Raw genomic sequence first — 20,847 nt, 5'->3', positions numbered from 1 at the left:
TTACATCAGTATTTTTAAGCTTTCTTTAGGTTAAAAGACATGATAATATAATGTTAAAAATCTGACATATGGCTACAATGAATAAAGGTTATTGCTGTGTTAACTTTTTCAAAGCTTCCAGACAATATCAGATATCTACTAAACTGAAAATGTTAGTCGCTCCTCCTTTTATGATGTTAGTTTGCAAAATAAACAATGAAAATGCTAAAGATCCACAAAAAGCATCCAATCAATCTGTTATTTTCACAAGTAAAAGTCCTGTTTCTGTAAATAGAGTCTGGTGGAGTGTAATCATTTCACTTTCTTGATGGAAAGCGCAGTCCAACAGCAGATAATGAGATGAAAATGTTTTAAGTATAGTATATACTCAAACTGATACGGATTTCTTTAGGTTGCCAATATCTATTTGGCTGTGACAGCGTTCACAGCAGTACATGTGTTTAGTTTCTATGCTAGTCGTGCACCTGTCTGCTTGGGGATGTTGCTTAGTTCTGTCTACTGCAAGTAAAACACAGACTGTGGACAGTAACATTGCAACCCACTTAAAATGAAATATACCCAGCTACAGTATGTGAGCATTCAAAAAAAGGTTAGAAGAAATATGTGGTTCCTGAAAAACTCCAGAGGCATTATCTTAGTTATCTAGTTATTTAGTAATTTGTGACATCTCATGTGTTGTTTTCATTGAAAAAAAAAAATGGATGTCTGTATTTGTCTATCACCTTCCACTACCTCAAATTTCTTTTTTTGTTTTGATTGACAGGGGTCTATCTGCTTCAGTGTGCTGTGCAGTGTGAGATGCTTACACTTGGTTGTAAGGTGTGCTTATCTGAGTGACCCTTCTGTCAGAGCCAACCGACCTGGCTGTTCTCCTCTACCAATACAGTGATTCTCTCCACAGAACATCAGCGAGATCACCGTTTTCCTCCAGTGTTTGCCATGAACGGTAACTCCAGCTCCTGACCTGTATCTGGATGATTTTATGTACGTCGGCTACACGATTGGCTGTTTGTATAATGTTTCTAATAATATTTTAATAAAACGTCTGGCCTTTGGTAAAGCATTTTAAAATGACAAAGATTCTGCAGACTGTGTACTTCCCCTTAAACTCACAAAAATGTAATGGAGATTTGGTAGAGGTTCAGTAAGGCAGATATTTCGCACATTTTATCTTTACGACTTGGCTATATAATCCACTCATTAGTCTGCATGTGTGGGTGTGTACGGATCTCTGGGGAAGACAAGAGAGAAGTTTTAGAGTTTCATCCTTAAATTCTAGTTTTATAAAGTCAAAAAAAGTACATGGGTACATGAAATTAATAAAGCGCAAACACATTTCATCAAGCAATTTGTGTTAGATTACTTATATGTACTCATACATTCTGTGTGCATAAGGTGCCCTGCATGGCTGTGCCAAAATGCACACTTTACAGCAGCTCTACCGTGTAGGGCAGTGCATAAAGAGCGAGGGGCGCCAAGGGTAAAAGATGCAGGTCGTGTGTTGTGTGTGCGTTAGCGGGGCTGAGCCTCTGCATTGATCGACCACTAAGCCTCCTTGAACACAATGAGGGAACTATCGATTGTCCAGGTGTTTCAGAGCTGTTCACACACTGATAACAAGACCTTCCACCGACGATGTTAAAAGCCCTGTGCCCCTCCTCTGTGCCCATAAGGACACACACATGGACACACAAATCTGTCAATGGTGCAAACAAATAATTCAAACCTAAACTGATTAACAGCACACTGGTGTATTTCTGTTAAGAATAAAAAAAGAAAAACAATGCAGGATACAACAGGATGGACAAGTCAAAGTACCTACATTGGCAACATTTGGTCATTACTTTAATTGAAGACACTCATTTGGAGGGTGATGCATCAGTGTTTATCCTCAAATTAAAAATAAATAAATATTAGCAAAAAGAATGACTTTTCTAGACCATTACTTCCACAGACTGACCCAGACAGATCATTAGTTTTGAGCCAGAGGAGAAATTGATAAGGAACAGAAATTTCCATTAGGGAAATCAAACATTACATTCCCATTATTTTTGCAGGAAATATAGTGTGTGTTTTTCTACAATATGCATATAATTAAAATTAATGGTCAGTATTTTTGCGTCAGCTGTGATTGTGCTTTGCTTTCATGCATAATCAGGAGATTTCGACCTCAGCCAGCCACAGCAGATTCCCTGTTTAAGCATTTCAATGCAAAGTTTCATTTACCAGCTGTCACATTTAAATTAAGGACAGACAACAGTAACTGAAAACAGGTTACTTAAAAAAAGTTGGTGGACTGCAGATGGTGCAGCAGTGATCATATTTTATCACTATTTGGCTCAGGCTTGTAACTCAATATTTCAAGACTGTGCAGCAGAAGCCAGTGATATAAAGTCTGAACCTCAAGGACAGTTTTTACACAAGTCTGCTGTGCTCGCTCAGTTAAGAGTAGTTGTGCTGGTGCAGGACACTGAAAATGAAATTACTCGACAGGTTTAAAATATCACTGTGTAACAACGCCCGAAGGGGGAAAACCAAAAGACAATGGCCAAATATGATATTAGGATTTATTCTAATGTGACTTTTAAAGGGACAGGTGTGAAAAACAAGTTATGAAGCCTGTTCTAGGAAAACTCAGCGTCGTGTCTAATCTGAAAGAGTAACTATAAAAAAACAAAACAAAACCTTGAAAACATTCATGAACCAAGCAAAAAATAAAAAATAAAAAATCCATAATGCACCTTTACAGAACAGTCTTACTAGACTTGGAAAGTAACCTACTGCATGTGTGAGGCTGTGATAATGTTTATAATTCACAGGAAAAACAATTGTGTAGTTTCTCCTTCTTTGGACCCATCACAACACAACACTTTGGGTTTTTCCATTGAGTTGGATCTTAAATGAATGTCTACAAACTACAGCAGACTGTGGAATGCTACTCCACCACCCCAACTGCTTCATTTCTTATGTCATTTCCTACAAATGGGTAGTTCAGAGATAAGTGCACACACCTCGAGTAAAAAAACAAAAACAAAAAACAGACAATGGAAGGCTTCCTTACATTTGTAGAAAAATGCCCCTCTTATACCCTGCACTTTGTGCAGCATCTTTCACTCATTACAGTAAGAGTGTGCGAGTCAACAATATAAGAATCTGGTGATATTCCCAATTCTTATAGAAGTATTATATAATACTTTTGACATTTCCCGGAATTTTTAGAAATGAGTTACATTTTTAGAAAGAACTTACTTTCATAATTGTGACATGTACACATTAGGGGGCAGTAATGACTGGGTGGTTTTTACCCGAGGAAAGCATATTTGGTTATTTTCAAGTTTTTATTAATCTAATAAATAACTTATTTACAAAATAAGTTATTTCAGAAGCTTGCTTGGCAGCATTAAGTTTTCATGGGAAAATCTGAACAAGCTATGCACTCTTGGTATGTGTAGTTTATCCCAGATGCTGACAGGCACTCGAAGCACTGTCATACTCCATGGTCAGTTTCTCAGTGAATGAGAAGAATCCGAACTACTAGTAACTTTAGCCTCCTCCACAGATTCAAACCAACTTGAATAAAAGTTTCCATGGCTTCAGACTTCTGCCATTCCACATGTACTGAGGTCATTATCTCCCAAGGGACATTTAGTGCTTTGGAAGTGGTTTTATACCCTCACCCTGACCTGTGCTATCTCAAGAGAGTTCCAAGCCACAGCTTGAGGTAGGCTTGGGTAGCATGGCGGACCTAGCCTGGTGACCCTTACTGAATACATGCCCTGGCTGGAATCCCTTACCAATTGTTCCAGAGGTTGTAATGGTGCCACTATACTATTCAGCTTCTTAAAATCAGGAGCATAAGAAAATAGAGAAACACCACAGGCTGAAGAAACAGCTGGAGCAGTCTAAGAGTGATCAGCCCTTCAAAAAGGGAAAAAAAAGAAACTAAAACAAAAAATGCTTACAGCTCATTAACAAAGGTTGAACTTATTCTCCATCACATGTAGAGCGAAGTGCTGCAAAACACCGAATTCAACCACATTCCTCCCACACTCAGTGGTACTTAATGTGTGACTGGTAAATGATGCAACTTTAAGAACCTGCAAAGATCATTGCCATGGTAACTTACAATTGGAAGAGGAGAATGCAGTTAAAAGCATGGCTCATGGGGCGGGAGAGGAAGATTCGCCCAAGCAGATGAAGGTTCGGCTGCAGACTGCCGGCTTGGTCATGCAGAGCTGCTGCATCCGGCTGTAGTAAACCTGTATCTAAAAGACACAGACAAATGCAGGAGGCAATCAATTCATCGAACCTCAAACTGCTACAGTAAAAAAAAAAAAAAAAGCTGCCAAATGTTCAGCTTAGCACATCATTTCCAAAGAAAGTAGACTCGTGGCCCTTTTATCACAGGCTATAGCCTCAATGTGGACATGAATGATAGTTTCCCCTCTCAGATTTTCATTTTTCATGTTATTTGCACTTTTTCAAGCCTCCTGAAGGTGAATAGCACTAAAGAACATATCCAGGAATTTTAAACATAAAAATAATCCATCCATCCATCAGTTTTCTTATCCAATTCAGTCACAACTAAGCTAGAGTCTATTCCAGCTGTCATAGGGCAGACAGGAGAACACACCCTATATAGGTTACCAATGTATCAGAGGGTTAACACAGGGACAGACAACCATTCACACTCACATTCACACCTACAATCACCAATTAATCTAACAAGCGTGTCGTTGGCCTCTGAGACGAAGCAGGAGTACCCAGACAAAACCCACACACAACGCAACAAGAGAGTTTAAGGTCACGAAACCCCCAAAGAATCTTTTCATTGTTTTCATGATAACCCCCAAGAGACAAAAAATGAGTGAAGACAACATATCAAAAGAAGGGTGTTTAAAAAGTTCTTTGGAGGCTTGACGGTCCTTACTACAGCCCATCACTTTTTTTAATATTCTGTTTCAACTACCGATTATGCTATGCATTGTTCTTTTACAGCTTATTTCAGCTTCCTTAAAGTGCTGACTTGAACACTGAGCTTGAAGAATGCTGCAGCTATTGCCACAGATTCTGCTCTTCAAGTAACCCACAGTCTTTGTTGCTGCTGTTCTGGGTTTGAACTCGCATGCATGTTGCAAGGACAGATGATAATAACTTTGATGAAAGTGGACCTGGCAGAGTGTACATTATTAAATGTGACAGTTAAAACCAGCATGTTAAATTAATGGCAAACATGCCTGTTAAATGAATAGCAATGCAGAAGTCCATTAAGTAAGACTAGGGCACTGAAACACAAACACAACAGGATCACTATACAAACAAAAAAAAAAAAAAAAAATTCCAAACCAGAATTAGTACCATGTATGAATAAAATATTAGAATTCCCCGCATTAACATGCAGCTTTCATGGTGAAGAGGAATTTTTGTCTGATTTGATAATGACGGCTGGTTTATACTGGGACACATCAAATTTTAAAAACAAATTTCCTTTGACTGTTTTTTAAGCTTGTTAACCATTTTACTGATGGATTAAATGTATAAGGTGCATTTCAATGCTGTAGCTGGCCAAGACAAGGCTAACATCCATTTGCAGCTTAACAACAATCTATATACTAGGGGTGCAACGATATTCGTATCGATATTGAACCGTTCGATACAGTGCTTTCGGTTCGGTACGCATATGTATCGAACAATACAACATTTGTAATTTATTTTATCAACTTTCCTTCTGACGATGCCGTCTGTGTTGAGCGCTCAGTGAATCTGCGTTCGACTACTCCGCCTAGGCTGCACTGTCGAGCACAGATCCACTGAGCGCTCAACACAGACAGCATAGTCAGAAGGAAGAGCGCAGGGCAAGCTAGCAAGACAGAAGTTAAGCTCTCCTTGCAACATGGACCTCCCCCACTCTCATTCAGATCTGGCGTTTGGAATTATTTTGGTTTTCATGTGACTTATGACCCTGAAGGTAAGCGAGTCATGGACTAAAGTAAAACAGTATGTTGGATGTGTCATGCAATGCTCAATTACTAGTGGGAACTAGTGTGTTAGCGCAGTTAGCTCGTTAACGTGTTGGCCGTCTAGCCCCATGCACGGGGCGATCGGCGGTAGCTCGTTAACGGAGATTTGCCGTGTTGTGGCGTTAAGGTCATTTCAACGAGATTAACCTGAAAGCACTAGTGGGAACACAACGAATATGACTGCACATTTACGCCGACATCATCCTAGTGCAAAGACAAAAACAACAAGCATGCTACTAACTTTAGCCGAGTCATTTAGACAGCTGTTAGCACATGATTCTCCTTATGCTGCTGAGAATATAGCCCAGAAGAAGCGGATAGTATAGCTTTTATTTTGAGACATTTCTCTGTAATAAACTCTCTTTTCCAAAGATGAGTGATTCCTCAATCAGATACAGGGCTTGCAATATCGCTAGCCCGACGTCCTGGAGCTAGCGATTTTTTCAGTCGGGCTACCAAAATCTATCTCTTCCCTGCCCGTCGGGCTATTGTAGGAAGGAAAAATATATGTCAATGCTTTTGCATTCTTTCAGAAATGTAGCTGGGTAATTATGTCATTGGCATCGGTGAGCCACTGTCAATATGTGACATATTGAAATCGCGTTTGAATTTGCGCTTGTTTTTTGCTTTCACTTTGCAATCGTGCGAACTGTGTATAGAGAGCGACAGCACTGATCTGTGAGTGATGATAATTTGTGCACCAATTCCTCTGACATCGTCTTATCAATCGTTAGCTTACTATGCAAACATGACAAGTGAAATCTCCCGCAGCAAGCTTAAACATGTGAGAGGTTGATCGCGCAGAGAATCGCTGAGCTTATGTGAGTGCGTGTGTAAAACCAGCAGCATATATATTTCAGTTCTGCTGAGCCAAATAAGACAGGTCAGGGTGAAGAAGTGACAGCCAAAGAAAAGCTTACCACAAAACGGAGAAGTTATGACAAATCAGACTATAAGGCAAAAAGAAAGTGCAGCTTTATGGTTTCATGGACAAAAGAATTTCTGTGGCTGCAATATGATGAGCTAAATAACCAGGGCTGCACATAAGTGGTCCGCAGGTGCGCATTCGCTGTCAAAATAAAAAACACGCACAAGGGTTAGGGTTAAATTTAAAAACTGTACCTTTGAGTTAAAATATATATTTATAATTTTAATAAATGACAAATTAAAAAGGCATGAACATTTTTTTTTGTATCGAAAAAATATCGAACCGTGACACCAAAGTATCGAACCGAACCGTGAATTTTGTGTATCGTTGCACCCCTACTATATACATATACAGAATACATTATGTAAATATGTCCAACACGCCACTTTTTTCTGTTTTTTATTTGCAAATAGGGCTGCCACGATTAGTCGACCAGTCGCGATTAATAGTCGATGCGTCGTTTGAAGTTTTGCAAGATCACAAAAGACGCAGGAATAAGTAGTAGGATTTAAGAGCGTAATAACGGACTGAAACAGAAGATGGCAGCACTGCATGTACAAGGATGCCAGATGCCGTTAAACCCGAAGAAGAAGAAGAAGGAGCAGTGTCCCAGAATTCATAGCGCGGCCCTGCTCAGTTTCCAACAATGGCGGCAGCTAGTTAGTTTTAATATTACTCTTATTATTCTTTCTGGGTCACAAAATAAACGTTTAACATATTTTCAAGCGAGAATGTAGCTGTGTAAACCTCAAATATCTGCTCAGTTTATCAAGACACCGCATATTTTCAAAAGCGCTCCGACGTTTTCGGAGATGTCTGTTACCCACCAGCTCGATAGCGAGCCGGGGTTCAAGGCTCTCTAGAGCCCGTGAGAACACCGGACTCCCGGCAAATCGTTTTCAAACCCACCGCCGTCTTTCGCTACTCAGGATAAATATATATAAGTCACTTAGATAACTTAAAAATGTTATTGTTTGGCTTGTTTTCAGTATTTTATTTGTTCCTGAGTAAATCGGTTTGGCTGAGATTAAAGTTATAGTTTTTACACAGCTGAATAAACGTCAAGCAGACAACTGATTATCAGAAGTGTGAGATGCTCGAGAATATACTCCGGTGTCCCGTTACAGTTTAGATAGCAAGCAAGGAGTTTATTAAACTTCACCGAAACAATCTGCAAATTTCATTAAAATTTAATAAACTATCATCTTTATTTTTAGTTAGCACATACCTTAAACACTTAAAGCTGTAAGCTAATGCTAGTTATATAAGAGCAGATGCTGCTGGTGCAATAAGCTGTACGTTTTACGTCCAAAGGATGCATGATCTGATTAGTCGACTAATCGCAAAAATAATCTGTGACTAGTCGACTATCAAAATAATTGTTTGTGGCAGCCCTATTTGCAAATAATCCATAAACTGCAGAAGGCATAATTCAGAGACCCAATAGATCTTTCAATTACTGAGAGCCACATCCTGAGTATGTACTTGAACTTTTTCTAAATCATGGTTTATGTATTGATGTTTCCTTTTCATCTCCACCATTTAGGTATACTGACGGGTTTATCTATGACTCTACTCACGTCATACATTTAAGTCAAGGTAAAGCTAGATACTAAAGATATTATACAGATGATATATGTGAATGTAGTAATGCTTGTGATATCTACAGCTCCTCTCAGAGTATTCCAAGCAGCACTGGAGAGGAATGTGATTAATTGCAAGAGATCTTTAGTAAACAAACCCAAGCAATGAATGCAGAGAATTTATGAGAAATGTGTGTTTATTTCTATACATGTATGTGTAAACATGCAGCACAAGCATCAATTTAGAAATGCAAAAAGAAAGCTTTGAAAAGCAACCTTGAATATGCCTTATCAATAATCAAAAAATAATTATAGTTCAAAGAATTAAGCAGCAGGTTCTCACTAATGCATAGTGACACTAAGCATAATTTTATGATGCGCAGGGTAGTATGTTACTGAATTTGGCAGTATAAAACCAAAGTAAGTCAAAAGTTGGGGGTAGACAGAGCAGGGAGTGGTATTTTGAAAAACATCACAATTTAGGTTAAAATACACCTTTCACATGTAAAAAGGCAAATTTCTCCCATCTCTAGCAAGTGCCTCCTTATTTTCCATTACCACAGCCTCACAAAGCCAAGGTCAAGGCTTTAACTTGTTTTTAGAAATTTTTTAAAGAGTAGACATTAAGCAATATTTCTGTGCACAATATCACACAAATACCACAAATAATGTATTTGTGTGATGGTTTAAAACCATCACACAAATACATTGTTGAACCATTTGCAAATTAGTACATTTGCAGTGGTCTTGAATTAACAGGCAAGCATTTAGGTGAGTACTGTATGCACGAATGCTGATCAGTTTCACTATCAAACAACTACAACTACAATGCAGATCAGAAAACACAGAATTCTTAGTAAATTATGATTATATTCCTGAAAAACTGGCTTGCAAATTAGCGCCTCACCGACGCACAGAGTGTTAGTGTCATCGCTAATATTTAAAAATGATTCCTCTACTTTAGGTTATAACAAATTAGGCTTCATAAATTAGCACACATGCATATCTCCTGTTTAAAACCAGTTTAATTAGTATTCCTGAATGTAATTAGTGATCTGAAAAATTTAGTCAACAGAATAATATAATTCAAATCAGTCCTGCCCCAATGTATTAGTTTAAGTCCATTTAAAACACTGGGAAAAATTCCTATGGAAAAATCAGTAACTGCCTCCCACATGAGCCGCTCAGAAACAGAATGTTTATTTTCTTTTTGTACAACAACTTGAGCGCAGCTATTAAAGCCTGCAAAATGTGACCTTCATATTATAAGAAATGTTCTAGTTACAGGCCCTCAAAGTACATAGCAGTGGGTTGAAATTTGGCACTTTTTAAATAGACTTCTTTTTTTTTTTTTTTTATAACTGGTAACATCTTGAGTACAAAAGATACACGTGAAATTTTCAAAGTTGAAAAACACATTTAGAGTCTAAACTCTGCAGAAAAATCAATTTTACACCCACTCCAAATGTTACAATCTAAAGCTAAAAGCTCTCTTTTCCCCCCAGAACATCTTTTTCCATAACTACGTTTGAGCATAAATGTCATGGGGCATTTCAAAGTTTTAATAGCAAAATATATTAAAAAAATATACACAAAAATATACACACACACAAACACGCACTTGGTTATAGTATACGAAATGTCTCATTTTTAGCTACATTTTGATGGAAGAATCGTGTTCCAGGTTTGGTTCCTTTAGCAACAAAATTACTTCTAAAGAATTTAAGTTTGTATAACGGGCTTCTCACCTGCTTCTGCATTTTCACTGTCATCATCTTCTTCCTCAGTATGAACTGGATCCTCCACACCCACCTGATCCATGACTATACACTCTGCAACACCTGTCTATGATTACCACAGAAAGTAGAGTCATTTAGCTTTCCACTTGACCAAAACGAAACCAGAAAATGATGAATAAGTAAGGTAAGCTTTAATACACTTCTTCGTTTGACATGCAGGGAAAGTATCAGGGTAAAGATTTGTGTTTAAAAAAAGTTCTAAATCCGTGCTCTGTATCATGTTTCTGTATCAAGTTTTCATTCCCTTAATCCCTAATCCTTCCTAAAGGCTCCAGCTATATTTCATGTCTTTGATTATTATTAGTGCAGAATGAAGCTTCTAGCTTCTTGCCAGTTAAGTACTTTTGGACAGCAAAACATAAAATGTAGGCACTACACAGGTTTAATTCAGTTACTGACCTTTAAGGATTCCAGCTGCATCACCTGACATTTCTGAAGAAGCTCCACAAACAGGTAGATTAGCAAGGCCTGCATGGGAAAGAATACGGGAAATACATGTAGGTTTTGTGGTTGAAATGGTTGTGGTCGTTTCATGAACTATAAAACCATAAAATCAGAGGTTGTGTATTACTTACCTGGACAAAGAAGCCAACAATAAAGGAGAACAGGAAAGGCACCAGTCCAGCATGGGCTATCGTTACTGGAAGACCTGCAAATTAAAACGATGTGGAACTATTTCTGAATTTCATTCCCATCTAAGCTTACCAGAAGATATGTGCTAGACAATGTCTGACTCTTTGTCAGCATATCCACCTGCCTGTCTATCACTATCTCGGCTCGTTTTTCGCTCTCTCAGACACTCCTCTGTACTCTGGCTCAAACTTCCCATAAAATTTAATGGATGGTGCTGATTTCAATATGAGATTTAAGTGACTGAACAAGTATTAACTTGGAAGGGCTCCACCTTTGTGGAACTACATGAAGACCCTGCTGAAAACAAAGTACTTAAATGTAATGTTCCATGTAATTTCCACCTCTACAAAAATCTCTCTGGTGTTAACTACACTTCATAAACCACACTTAAATTTGCACTGCCAATGACAGCCAGGAGATGGACAGCGCTTTAATTATGCTTCAAGTTATATTCATCCAGTAGAAAGAAAAAATACAGCTCTCTAAAGTTTCGACCACTGTGTTAGCCAAGTCACAATACTCCAGTGCAGTAAACTTTTAATAAATACTTCTGTGAAGAGTCGGGTTTATTTTGAGACTGTGTGGGAAGGATCTTGTTTCTACTATTCAGTAAATTCTCAGAGCAGTTTGTAGCGTTGTTCATCTCATACTGAAATGTACGAAATTCCTTCTTTTGTCTCATCCAGAACTCTGGTTGTTTTAAACGCTGCCTCTGAATTTGTCTTGTTTTTCCAATAGTTTTTTTTGCTTGCCACCAAATTACCTTCAGTCTCAACATTAAGTATTAAGTCACTTGACTTACTGTTCTGACTCATCATCCAATTCCAAGTGTCCTCAAGAAATGTGTATTCTGAATCCCTGCAGATTTTTTTTTGCACAAGGATTCAGCACATGTCAAACAGGAGCAGCAGGGAAGGATAACATGGAAACAACTATGTACGTAAAAGTATGTAAAATTTTGCTTTTGAGGTGTTCATCTGCCCTGATAAGAGTTCACTTGAACATTTACTTTGTCATTCAGAGCGTTATTCTCACTCCGAATAGTGATTTAAGTTTCAGCGTTTTGTTTCATAAAAACCTCCCACTGAGATTGGCTCTACATGTGTTCCATAAGCAGAAATGAGTGCATCTCACAAAGAGCTTACTGAAGATGTCAACTCATTAACCTACTCTATGTGCATCAAAACAAGTGTTAACTCATCTAAAAACAAATATGGTCAAGTGCTGAGCCAACATAATAAACCCAAGGCTGATGACTCAGAAAAACCAGCAAACAAACAGAGAAGAACAGGCTTTAACCTTAATTTCCGAAGTAGACCTTTCAGAAGAGGAAGAACAACTACTCACTGTCCAACCATTTTTAGTACAGAAACAAACAAGCGCACACACAGAAAAAACTAAACCATAATAGCTAAAGTGCTATTGTTGCTGCGGACTATACACCCCAGCCCAAGATGTTAACCTCCAGGACAGACCGACGTGTGTTTGCTTATCAGATGTTTTACTTGATGTTGTAAAAACTGTGATTCATGCACCTCAAGAAAAAAAAAAAAAAGCTGTGAATATGTGAATACTCACCTAAGATTCCAGTTCCCAGTATTGTTGCAATGGTCAAAAAGTCTGGGAAGACAGAAAGTGATTATTTAAATGATTATTATTATGATTATTTCTTGTTTTACTTGTAGGAGCAAAATGTTTGACTTGAACATACAAAATAACACCGAGGTTCACAGAAAGACAAAATTAAATATATTGCAAATACCAACTGAGTTGGGTGAAACAAATCAGGAGGAATGTCTGCAAGAGCCTTAAGCTGAGAACGCATGGTCAAAGGTGGCCTCTTCCTGCCCAGGCCACACCCTCCAGGGTAGCATTACTTGCTGCAGCTTTGGTTCATAAACAGCCTTTGCCCTGTTTGGTGGATGTCTTCGAAGTGCAACCCAAACAACACACATTTGGTACAGAAACTATGCCATCTTACAAAAAGTAGTGCATGCAATGATCAGCTGCTATAGGGCCAAAACTTACTAAATATAACAGTGTTCAACACACACCATGAAACTGAACACAGCCAGGACCTTCTTTACTTTCATTCATTAGATTGGGGGTGGGGGAACTCAAGGCCTCAAGGGCCGGTGTCCTGCAGGTTTTAGACGTGTTCTTGATCCAACATAGCTGATTTAAATGGCTTCAAGTTCTCCAGAGGCCTGTTAATGAACTAATCATTTGATTCAGGTGTGTTGATGCAGGGTGATACCTAAAACCTGCAGGACACCGGCCCTTGAGGCCTGGAGTTCCCCACCCTTGGATTAGATGGAGCTGACTCAACACTAAAGGTTATATAAGAGACAGCAAAACCATACGATATTTTTTAGATTTGATATGACAACTCCAGACCAAAGAAGTAGGGGTTCTACTTATATATCCCCAAAACTTACATTACAGAGTCTTCAATATTTGTCGAGCACCTCTCAATTAACAGTTTCAATACACACACACATATATATATATATATATATTAGTGCCTTCCCACTCTACAGCTATTTTTAAGGCTAAATTAAATTGACAAATCACACTGACTCACATTATCATTTCCTAAGCATACAGATACTCAATAGAAAAGCAGATGAACGCATTGAGTGTATGGTCTAGCATAAAAGACAAAGAAATAAACCAGGCAGAACAAATTCAAATAACTTCAGCACCCTTCCTGATATCTCAGCAGAGCTTTCACTGTATCTCCACTGTGCAATCGGCCTTTTCAGTGTAATCACAGCTGTGGAAGGAACTACATTTTTCAGAGCTGCACACATCATCTCCGAGCTCACTCGGGCTCACATAAACAACTCGTTCTATGTAACCGCTATCACTCTGAGATTTAAATTCAGGATTAAAGTGAATAACCCCAAACGATCCTTCACACTGCCTCCATCAAGCAGCAGATATCACAGATATCAACGTACACTAAAATGTTAAACAGCAAAATGAAGCTGTTAGCATTTTCTATAATTATAATGTACCACTAACTCAAATGAATGGTCCTGGTCAGTGTTATGGAGTTTGCAATCTTTATGTTTGGGAAGCGCAGTTTTTGCTTATTGGGAATAATATTAGTATCAATTGGTATTAATTAGCAATTAATACTGCTGCACTTTCATGTTGGTATCTCTGCACAATCTGCAACATGGATAAGGACGTTTTTAGGTGAGGACACCTTTGCACTCTTTGAAATTAATGTGCACACAAGAAGCCGCAACATCACATGAGAAGAGAGAACAGAAAGAGGGTAACTCTGCTGGCCAAATAAGGAGGGAGGACCAGGGAAAATAACAATAAAGGACCATGAAATGTTATGCCTTTATGCAGTGTAAGCTCCATCTGATCCACTTTTAGTCACTACTCACTGTAGTCAACCAAGCTCTCCTGCGGGTATAGTCTACATTTTGTCTCATCATGCTTAAAGTGTGTGTGTGTGTTGGGGGGGGGGGGGAACTCCTAGGTACTTCTTTTTCACTAGTCACAAAAATAGTTTTGTTTTGGGACCACATAGTATGTATTTTGGTGGGTGGGTAATTCTACGTTTACGAGAGCAGGGGGGTGTTCAAACCTGGCTACAGAGAAAATCACTCAGCCATACGATTTGTCACACATCACCACCATGAGGGAATGAGACTGTCTCAGATTCATTCTTCACTGCATAACGGTTAGTCCAAACTAAGGTCTGACCAATACTGGGACCGTGGAAAGAACTCAAACAGTGGAACAGTGTCAGTAGAACCAGTGCACTCCATACACCACACAGTAGCAGGATTTATTTAGCATATGGCCACACCCACCTTATATAAAACTGTATATATATATCAAACACTGTATTTAAAAGAGAGAAAAAAAAGCTACAGTCGACATGTGAATTTTAATAATTATGTGAACTACTTTTAGTATTTGAATTACTTTTTTTTGACTCTGTACACAACCAGTTGATTTTAAATCAAACAATAAACATGTTATTGAAATGCACCATCTCAGCTTTAACTCACAGGGTTTAACAAAAGTGTTGCATTCACTTTTTCAAAATCACAGCCATTTGTATACATAATTCTCCATTTTCAAAGACTCAAAAGCAACTGGACAATTGACTCAGGTGAGGCCTTCACCTCTGGAATACATTGAGCACATAAAAGATCTGGATTTGATTACTTGTTGCCACATCAACAATACAGACACTCTTAAAAAAAGAAATCCAATGGCCAGCTTAGCAACACCAAAAGGCCTGAAAGACCGAGAAAGAAAATTGAAGTTGATGATGGCATATTTTATTCTTTGGTTAAAAAAAATAACAAACAAATAAATAAACCTTCACAGCATCTAGCAAAGTCAAGAGCACTCTCAAGGAGGTAAACGTGTCAATGCCAAAGTCTACAATCAAGGCGCGTTCTCATGAATATAACCACAGAGGTTTTACAGCACTGTGATTACACTCAAGAACCGAACGGTCATCTAAAGAAATTCTTTGAATAGCTGCAACCAAAGTTAAGAGTGATGGGAGGAGAAACGCATTGAGAAGGGGAAGAACAGCTCTTGATCAAAAACACACCACATTATCTGAAGGTGGAGATGGACATGGCTATGCATGGCTGCCAGTGGATCCAGTGGAACAAGATCACTAGTGTTTATTGATAATGTGACTGCTGATATAGAAAGCAAGACTAATTGTGATGTGGACAAGGCCATACTCTCTGCTCAGATTCAGCCAAATGCAGAACTCATCAGACAGTTTCACATACAAGGTGTACGAAGGCATAATTTAAAAAACTGTGCCGCTGTCCAAATATTTATGGACCCAACAGTAACCCTAACCCAGTTTAGTTTTAGTAGCTCAAACTATACTTCGAAAACAACACCTGAAGCCTTACCATCACATAAAAGCTTTTACATTTGTGCTACATATTACCAGAGAGTAGTCAGAAAGCTATGAAACCTTTTTGGGTAATTACAATAAACACCATCAACCAGCCTCGCCAACCACAAGCTGATGGTTGTATTGACGAGGCAGGTCACCTTTCTGTCGAATTCAGATCCATCACTTGGACTCTAAGGACCTCCCATCATCACTAGAAATAGGCTGTCATTTTCAATCAGCCTGGTCGTTTTTTACGATTCTCTTATCAGTCCTCTTCTGTACTCTTTCAGTGCCGTCCAAAGATGAGTGAGGCACATATGGTGACGGTAGTCAGACATGTCATGAAAATCTTTCATATTGTCTGCGTTCTCACAGCTGGGCAGGCATGTAATATAACAACTCAATAACTCATTTTAGACAGCTATAGACTGTAACCGCAGGAGAGGAACATGGAACTTGGACAAAGTGACCCTAATATTAATAAATAGCACTTTGATTTAGATGCTTCGTTTTTGATTGACCCCTGTCTTTATTCATGCAAACAGTTTGACACTTCTTACTCACAAAATACAAACACACAACTTTCTTTATATAGAAAGTGCATGGAAAAAACTTTGCCACAGTGACACTGGCAAAAAGAGAAAGCTTAGTGAAAAGTACAGCGGTGGGAGGCTTTAATAAGCTATAATACGTGACATGTCTCGCGATGTGGACATGAACCTAACCTCTGAACGTTGATGACTTAGGACTTAACCTAACCTTAAAGATTCCCTCAAGACAATATTTGAAGATATATGAAAGACCTGCTTCGAATGATAATTTGTGTGTGATAAGGTTTTCAATGCAATTTAATAATAACATAATAAGAAATTCAAAAATGACATTTACACCTTGTTTTAAAAAAAACCCAGAATGTATGAATATGTTCAAAAATATCATTGCAGATGTTTAGGGTGTCGACAAGCTGTCTCATACATCACATAAAGTCAATTTTTGATATTTTTTGCAAAGGAGCCCATATGGAAAAGATATAAATCTTATAAAGTTTGTATCTGTCTTGTGTGAAACTTGTATGAAAAGCATACAAGAGTGAAAACAGATATAAGATCCCTTGAAAAATTATATAATGAAACTTGTATGTTTTGGATACTTACTAAAACAATATATGAAAGTAATGAGAAAGTGGCCACTTTCATGAGTAAATCATATAAGTTTTTACTATTTCTTTTCCATATGGGAGGCATCGGGTTCCCAAAGCTCCCTGGTCTATGATGCTTGCTGGACTCAAACTGGCTTCCAGTCATGATGTCAGAAAATCTAATTTTGATTTTGGGAGAAACTTTCCACTTTCAGTAGAAGAATTTTAAAACAGCATCAATTATTTGTACGGGTAAGATCAAATATCAACAGGGATACCAGCTCTCAGACTTTTGGTGTTAGTCTCTGTCAAATAAAAGAGAAAAATCTTGCCCAATATAGGATAGGAAGAAAAAAAACACATACAGAGTGGAAATGATGGAGTTTGTGTAGCCTGACAAAGGCAAAGGAACCCTCACTAACATCACACAATACCCTATATTGAGTTTTGATTCAGTCAATTTGAAATGGTCACATAAATGCAAAATTTGCTCAAAACATTATCCATTTGTGTTTAAATTTGTGGATTTCATAAACACAGTTTTGCCTTCAAATGTAATCCCTGTTTTGCCAAAATGATAATACCTGCCATAGTATCAATAGGATTTATATAAGCATATAAGTACACCACCAGCAACTGAATTATCAAATACAACTGAAATTCAAATGTAACCACTAAATCTGAGATGTCTGCTTCTGTCATCTTAATTCAGGAAGAAGTAGGCAATTTTACCCTGGATACACAAAAATATGTATTTTTCCCCTGTAATGTTTATTACATATATTTTTGTTGTTTCAATTCAATGTAGTTAGATCTATCTATCTATCTATCTATCTATCTTCACATCATCTAGTAGAGATTGGGTGAAAGGGGGATTTTAAAATTCTCCACTTGCCCTGTGGGTGGTCTTTATCCTCCCCCAGAGTGCTGGGAGCTTGAGGGTTCTACGCAGTATCTTTGCTGTTCCTAGACCTGTGCTGTACATTTCTGGCGCTTCTTATGTTCCTTCTTCCCAATGTTGCTACAACTCAGTAAATCTATCAGTATGGCTGTCTTCCTCTGCTTGTCCACTACTATGTTCGGTTGGTTTGCCATCACCAGTTTGTCCAGCCGTCCCACACGATCTTAGTTTGGTCATTCGCAACCACCCTAGGGGGCAGATCCCATTTTGACTTCGGGACCTCCATGCCATACTCGCACAGATGTTCCTGTAGACCAGGGGTCCCCAGTCCCAGTCCACGAGGGCCGATGTCCCTGCAGGTTTTAGATCTCACCCTGGGTCAACACACCTGAATCACATGATTAGTTCATTACCAGGCCTCTGGAGAACTTCAAGACATGTTGAGACGGTAATTTATCCATTTAAATCAGCTGTGATGGATCAAGGACACATCTAAAACGTGCAGGGACACCGGCCCTGGTGGACTGGGATTGGGGACCCATGCTGTAGACTATGCCAGCTACTTTGTTATGGTGTTCCATATATGCCCTGCCTGCTAGCATCTTGTTCCTGATGAAGGCTCTTAGGGTCCTGTTAATCTTGTATAATTCTAGGCCTTCATGTGTGAGACACTGAGTCATAGCTTTCTTTTGCTCAATCCAGGGAGCGCACAGGTTGGTCAGTCTCCTCTTAAAGTCTTGACACGAGCGTTCTATCTACCAGGAGCTGGTGTTTCTGCCAATTCCTTTCTGTGCCCTGCTCATGTTATGAGCCATGTGCCTGTTAATCTTAGCTCCTATAATATCTGACAGGTGTGGTGCTGAAGCGGGTTATTGACCACAAGGTGGATGCGACTAATCCATTCTAGGGATCCTTGGGGATCAGGACTGTCTGGCATTTGGTTAACCATTCTGGTTGCATCTCATCCATTAGCAGCTGGTTCATATGTGCTGCCAGACACGTATGCCTTCTTGTTGTACTAGCCCACTTCTCATCACTGTGTCCTGATTCCTTCCTGAAGTGGACCTTGTTAATCTGGGCAACACTGACTGCTGAATTTACAGGGTAATAGCTTTGGTGGTTACAGTCTGATGGTCACTGGAAAAACAAGCTTGTCAACATTGGAGGCCATCTCAATGCAGAGAAATATTGAGATAATATTCTCAAACCAGTGGCAATCCCATATCTCCACAGTCTAGGCGTGCTGTTCATGCCAGGGTGACCAAATCAACCACATTGGCTGACTTGAGACAAATGCTGGGTGACTAATGAGATGCCATCCCACAGCAGTGTGTGCCCAAGCAGGTGGCCACCACAAGGAGGAGGTGGCAAGCTGCTATGGCTGTATATGGTTCTTCCACATACTACTGAGGCCCCTGTTTGTTTAATGAATGATGGGTTAAATTGTCAGTATATGTTGTTTCTGGAGACTTTCATCATCTAATTGAATAAAGGACACCAAACACGAGTCCACAGCAGAATAAAGTGCTTGGAATTGGCAGAGAAGATTTGGCCAATTTGTAATGGTCACAACCCACATACTCAACACTGCTGCTTCACTGATAGGAAGTGGTGACAGCCTGTAGACCAACACTAAACTTTCACTGCAGTGCAAAATTTTACTGGTTGGGAATATTAAATATCCTGTCAGACACTGTAGTGTGGAGTGTGGCTTCATTTTTCTTGTGTGAAAATATGACTCTATAGCATATATTTCCATGAAACTTCTCTCACATAACTTGCTACTTAGTACTTCAAATTTAATTTGAAGTAGTAAGTAAATATATATATAAACATATATTTCCTTTGTTAAATGCATGCCGAAGTGAAATGTAAAGCGTTGTAAAACACAAGGTTTTGCAAAGCTAGGTATGTATGTTTACTGCGTTATGAACGGGAATTATTTTTTAATTTTTCTAGTGGAAACAGCGTCCTCCCCGTGCCTGTCCTTCGGGGCGTTTATCCGCCTCCTCCACTCCCTCTGTAACATGAATGGAGGCTCGTCTCTTCAAATGTGTTGATATGATAAATATATTCGGCTGCGACAAACCAAACGTCGCCTAAAACAGGGATGCGGCACATTTTCCATGATTTTCTGAGCGGACTTGTGTAGCCTGTGTTCGGTGTTTGACTCTAAACGTCGTGGTGTGTGTCGGTACTCACAGCACTGCAGATAAATAAACCGCAACTTCCAGTGTCTGTCCTGGTTTTTCCGCGTTATTTTGATGGACAGAGTGCTGAGACTGTTGTCAGGGATGGGACAGGGGCTCGTTTGGTTTCTTATCTCCACTGAATCGGTCGCCATCATTTTTACTACCCTATCTCTGTCCCCCCCAATCTCCTCTCTCACTCTCTCTCCTCCTCTCCCTCTCTTCTCTCGCAGCGCGCGAACACGCGTTGTCGTCGGGATGCTGCGCGCGCTCGATGGTCTTTCTTTCTGTTTGGAGCATGATCCACCCAAAGGACGTTTGAGTCAAAGCTAGCTCAAAACAGGTATGGTGAATAATATAATGAGCATTTAAAGAGGAAGTAGCCTGCAAAAGACAGATTTAATGTGATAAAAGAGGACGAGGAGACGGGAGCACACAGACAGAAGCAGCGCTTTTATACAATATTTTATACAATATTTCAGAAAATACTGCTGAGGCATGATGTGGGATGATTCAGTAGATGTGACAAAATTACTTGAAAGAGTGCTGGCATTTAACATGATATTGATAAAGACAAATTGGTAATAAATATTGTGTATGTACAATGGCTAAAAAAGCATTGATGTCCATGTACTGATTTCTATTTGAAGCAGAGATTTATGGGAGAAACAAAAGGGTAGTTTGTTCATTTAGATGGGATGAGGAGCTCGATAATTTTGTTCATTCAGTAATGCTGCTCCTCCACATCAAAAGGAA

General features: G+C 39.0%; 1 protein-coding gene across 2 annotated transcripts in view; it reads right to left on the bottom strand.

Moving 5' to 3' along the window:
* si:ch211-51h4.2 overlaps window positions 1–20,442 on the bottom strand; it is an 86,867-nt gene extending 66,425 nt beyond the window's left edge. For both annotated transcript variants that reach the window (XM_040039870.1, XM_040039871.1), the window contains exons 1-6: window positions 20,105–20,442; window positions 12,542–12,583; window positions 10,906–10,979; window positions 10,730–10,798; window positions 10,280–10,376; window positions 4,127–4,265 (exon numbers count right to left, since the gene is read on the bottom strand). In XM_040039870.1, coding sequence (XP_039895804.1) covers window positions 4,127–4,265; window positions 10,280–10,376; window positions 10,730–10,798; window positions 10,906–10,979; window positions 12,542–12,583; window positions 20,105–20,249 — 566 coding nt within the window. In that variant the 5' untranslated portion in view covers window positions 20,250–20,442. The remainder of the gene's footprint in view (window positions 1–4,126; window positions 4,266–10,279; window positions 10,377–10,729; window positions 10,799–10,905; window positions 10,980–12,541; window positions 12,584–20,104) is intronic.
* Window positions 20,443–20,847: the final 405 nt, after the last annotated feature.

Source organism: Simochromis diagramma, unplaced genomic scaffold (genome assembly GCF_900408965.1).
Source record: "Simochromis diagramma unplaced genomic scaffold, fSimDia1.1 OVJJ01000026.1, whole genome shotgun sequence".
NCBI classification, from domain to species: Eukaryota; Metazoa; Chordata; class Actinopteri; order Cichliformes; family Cichlidae; genus Simochromis; species Simochromis diagramma.
This window is presented reverse-complemented; position numbering and strand designations above follow the sequence as displayed.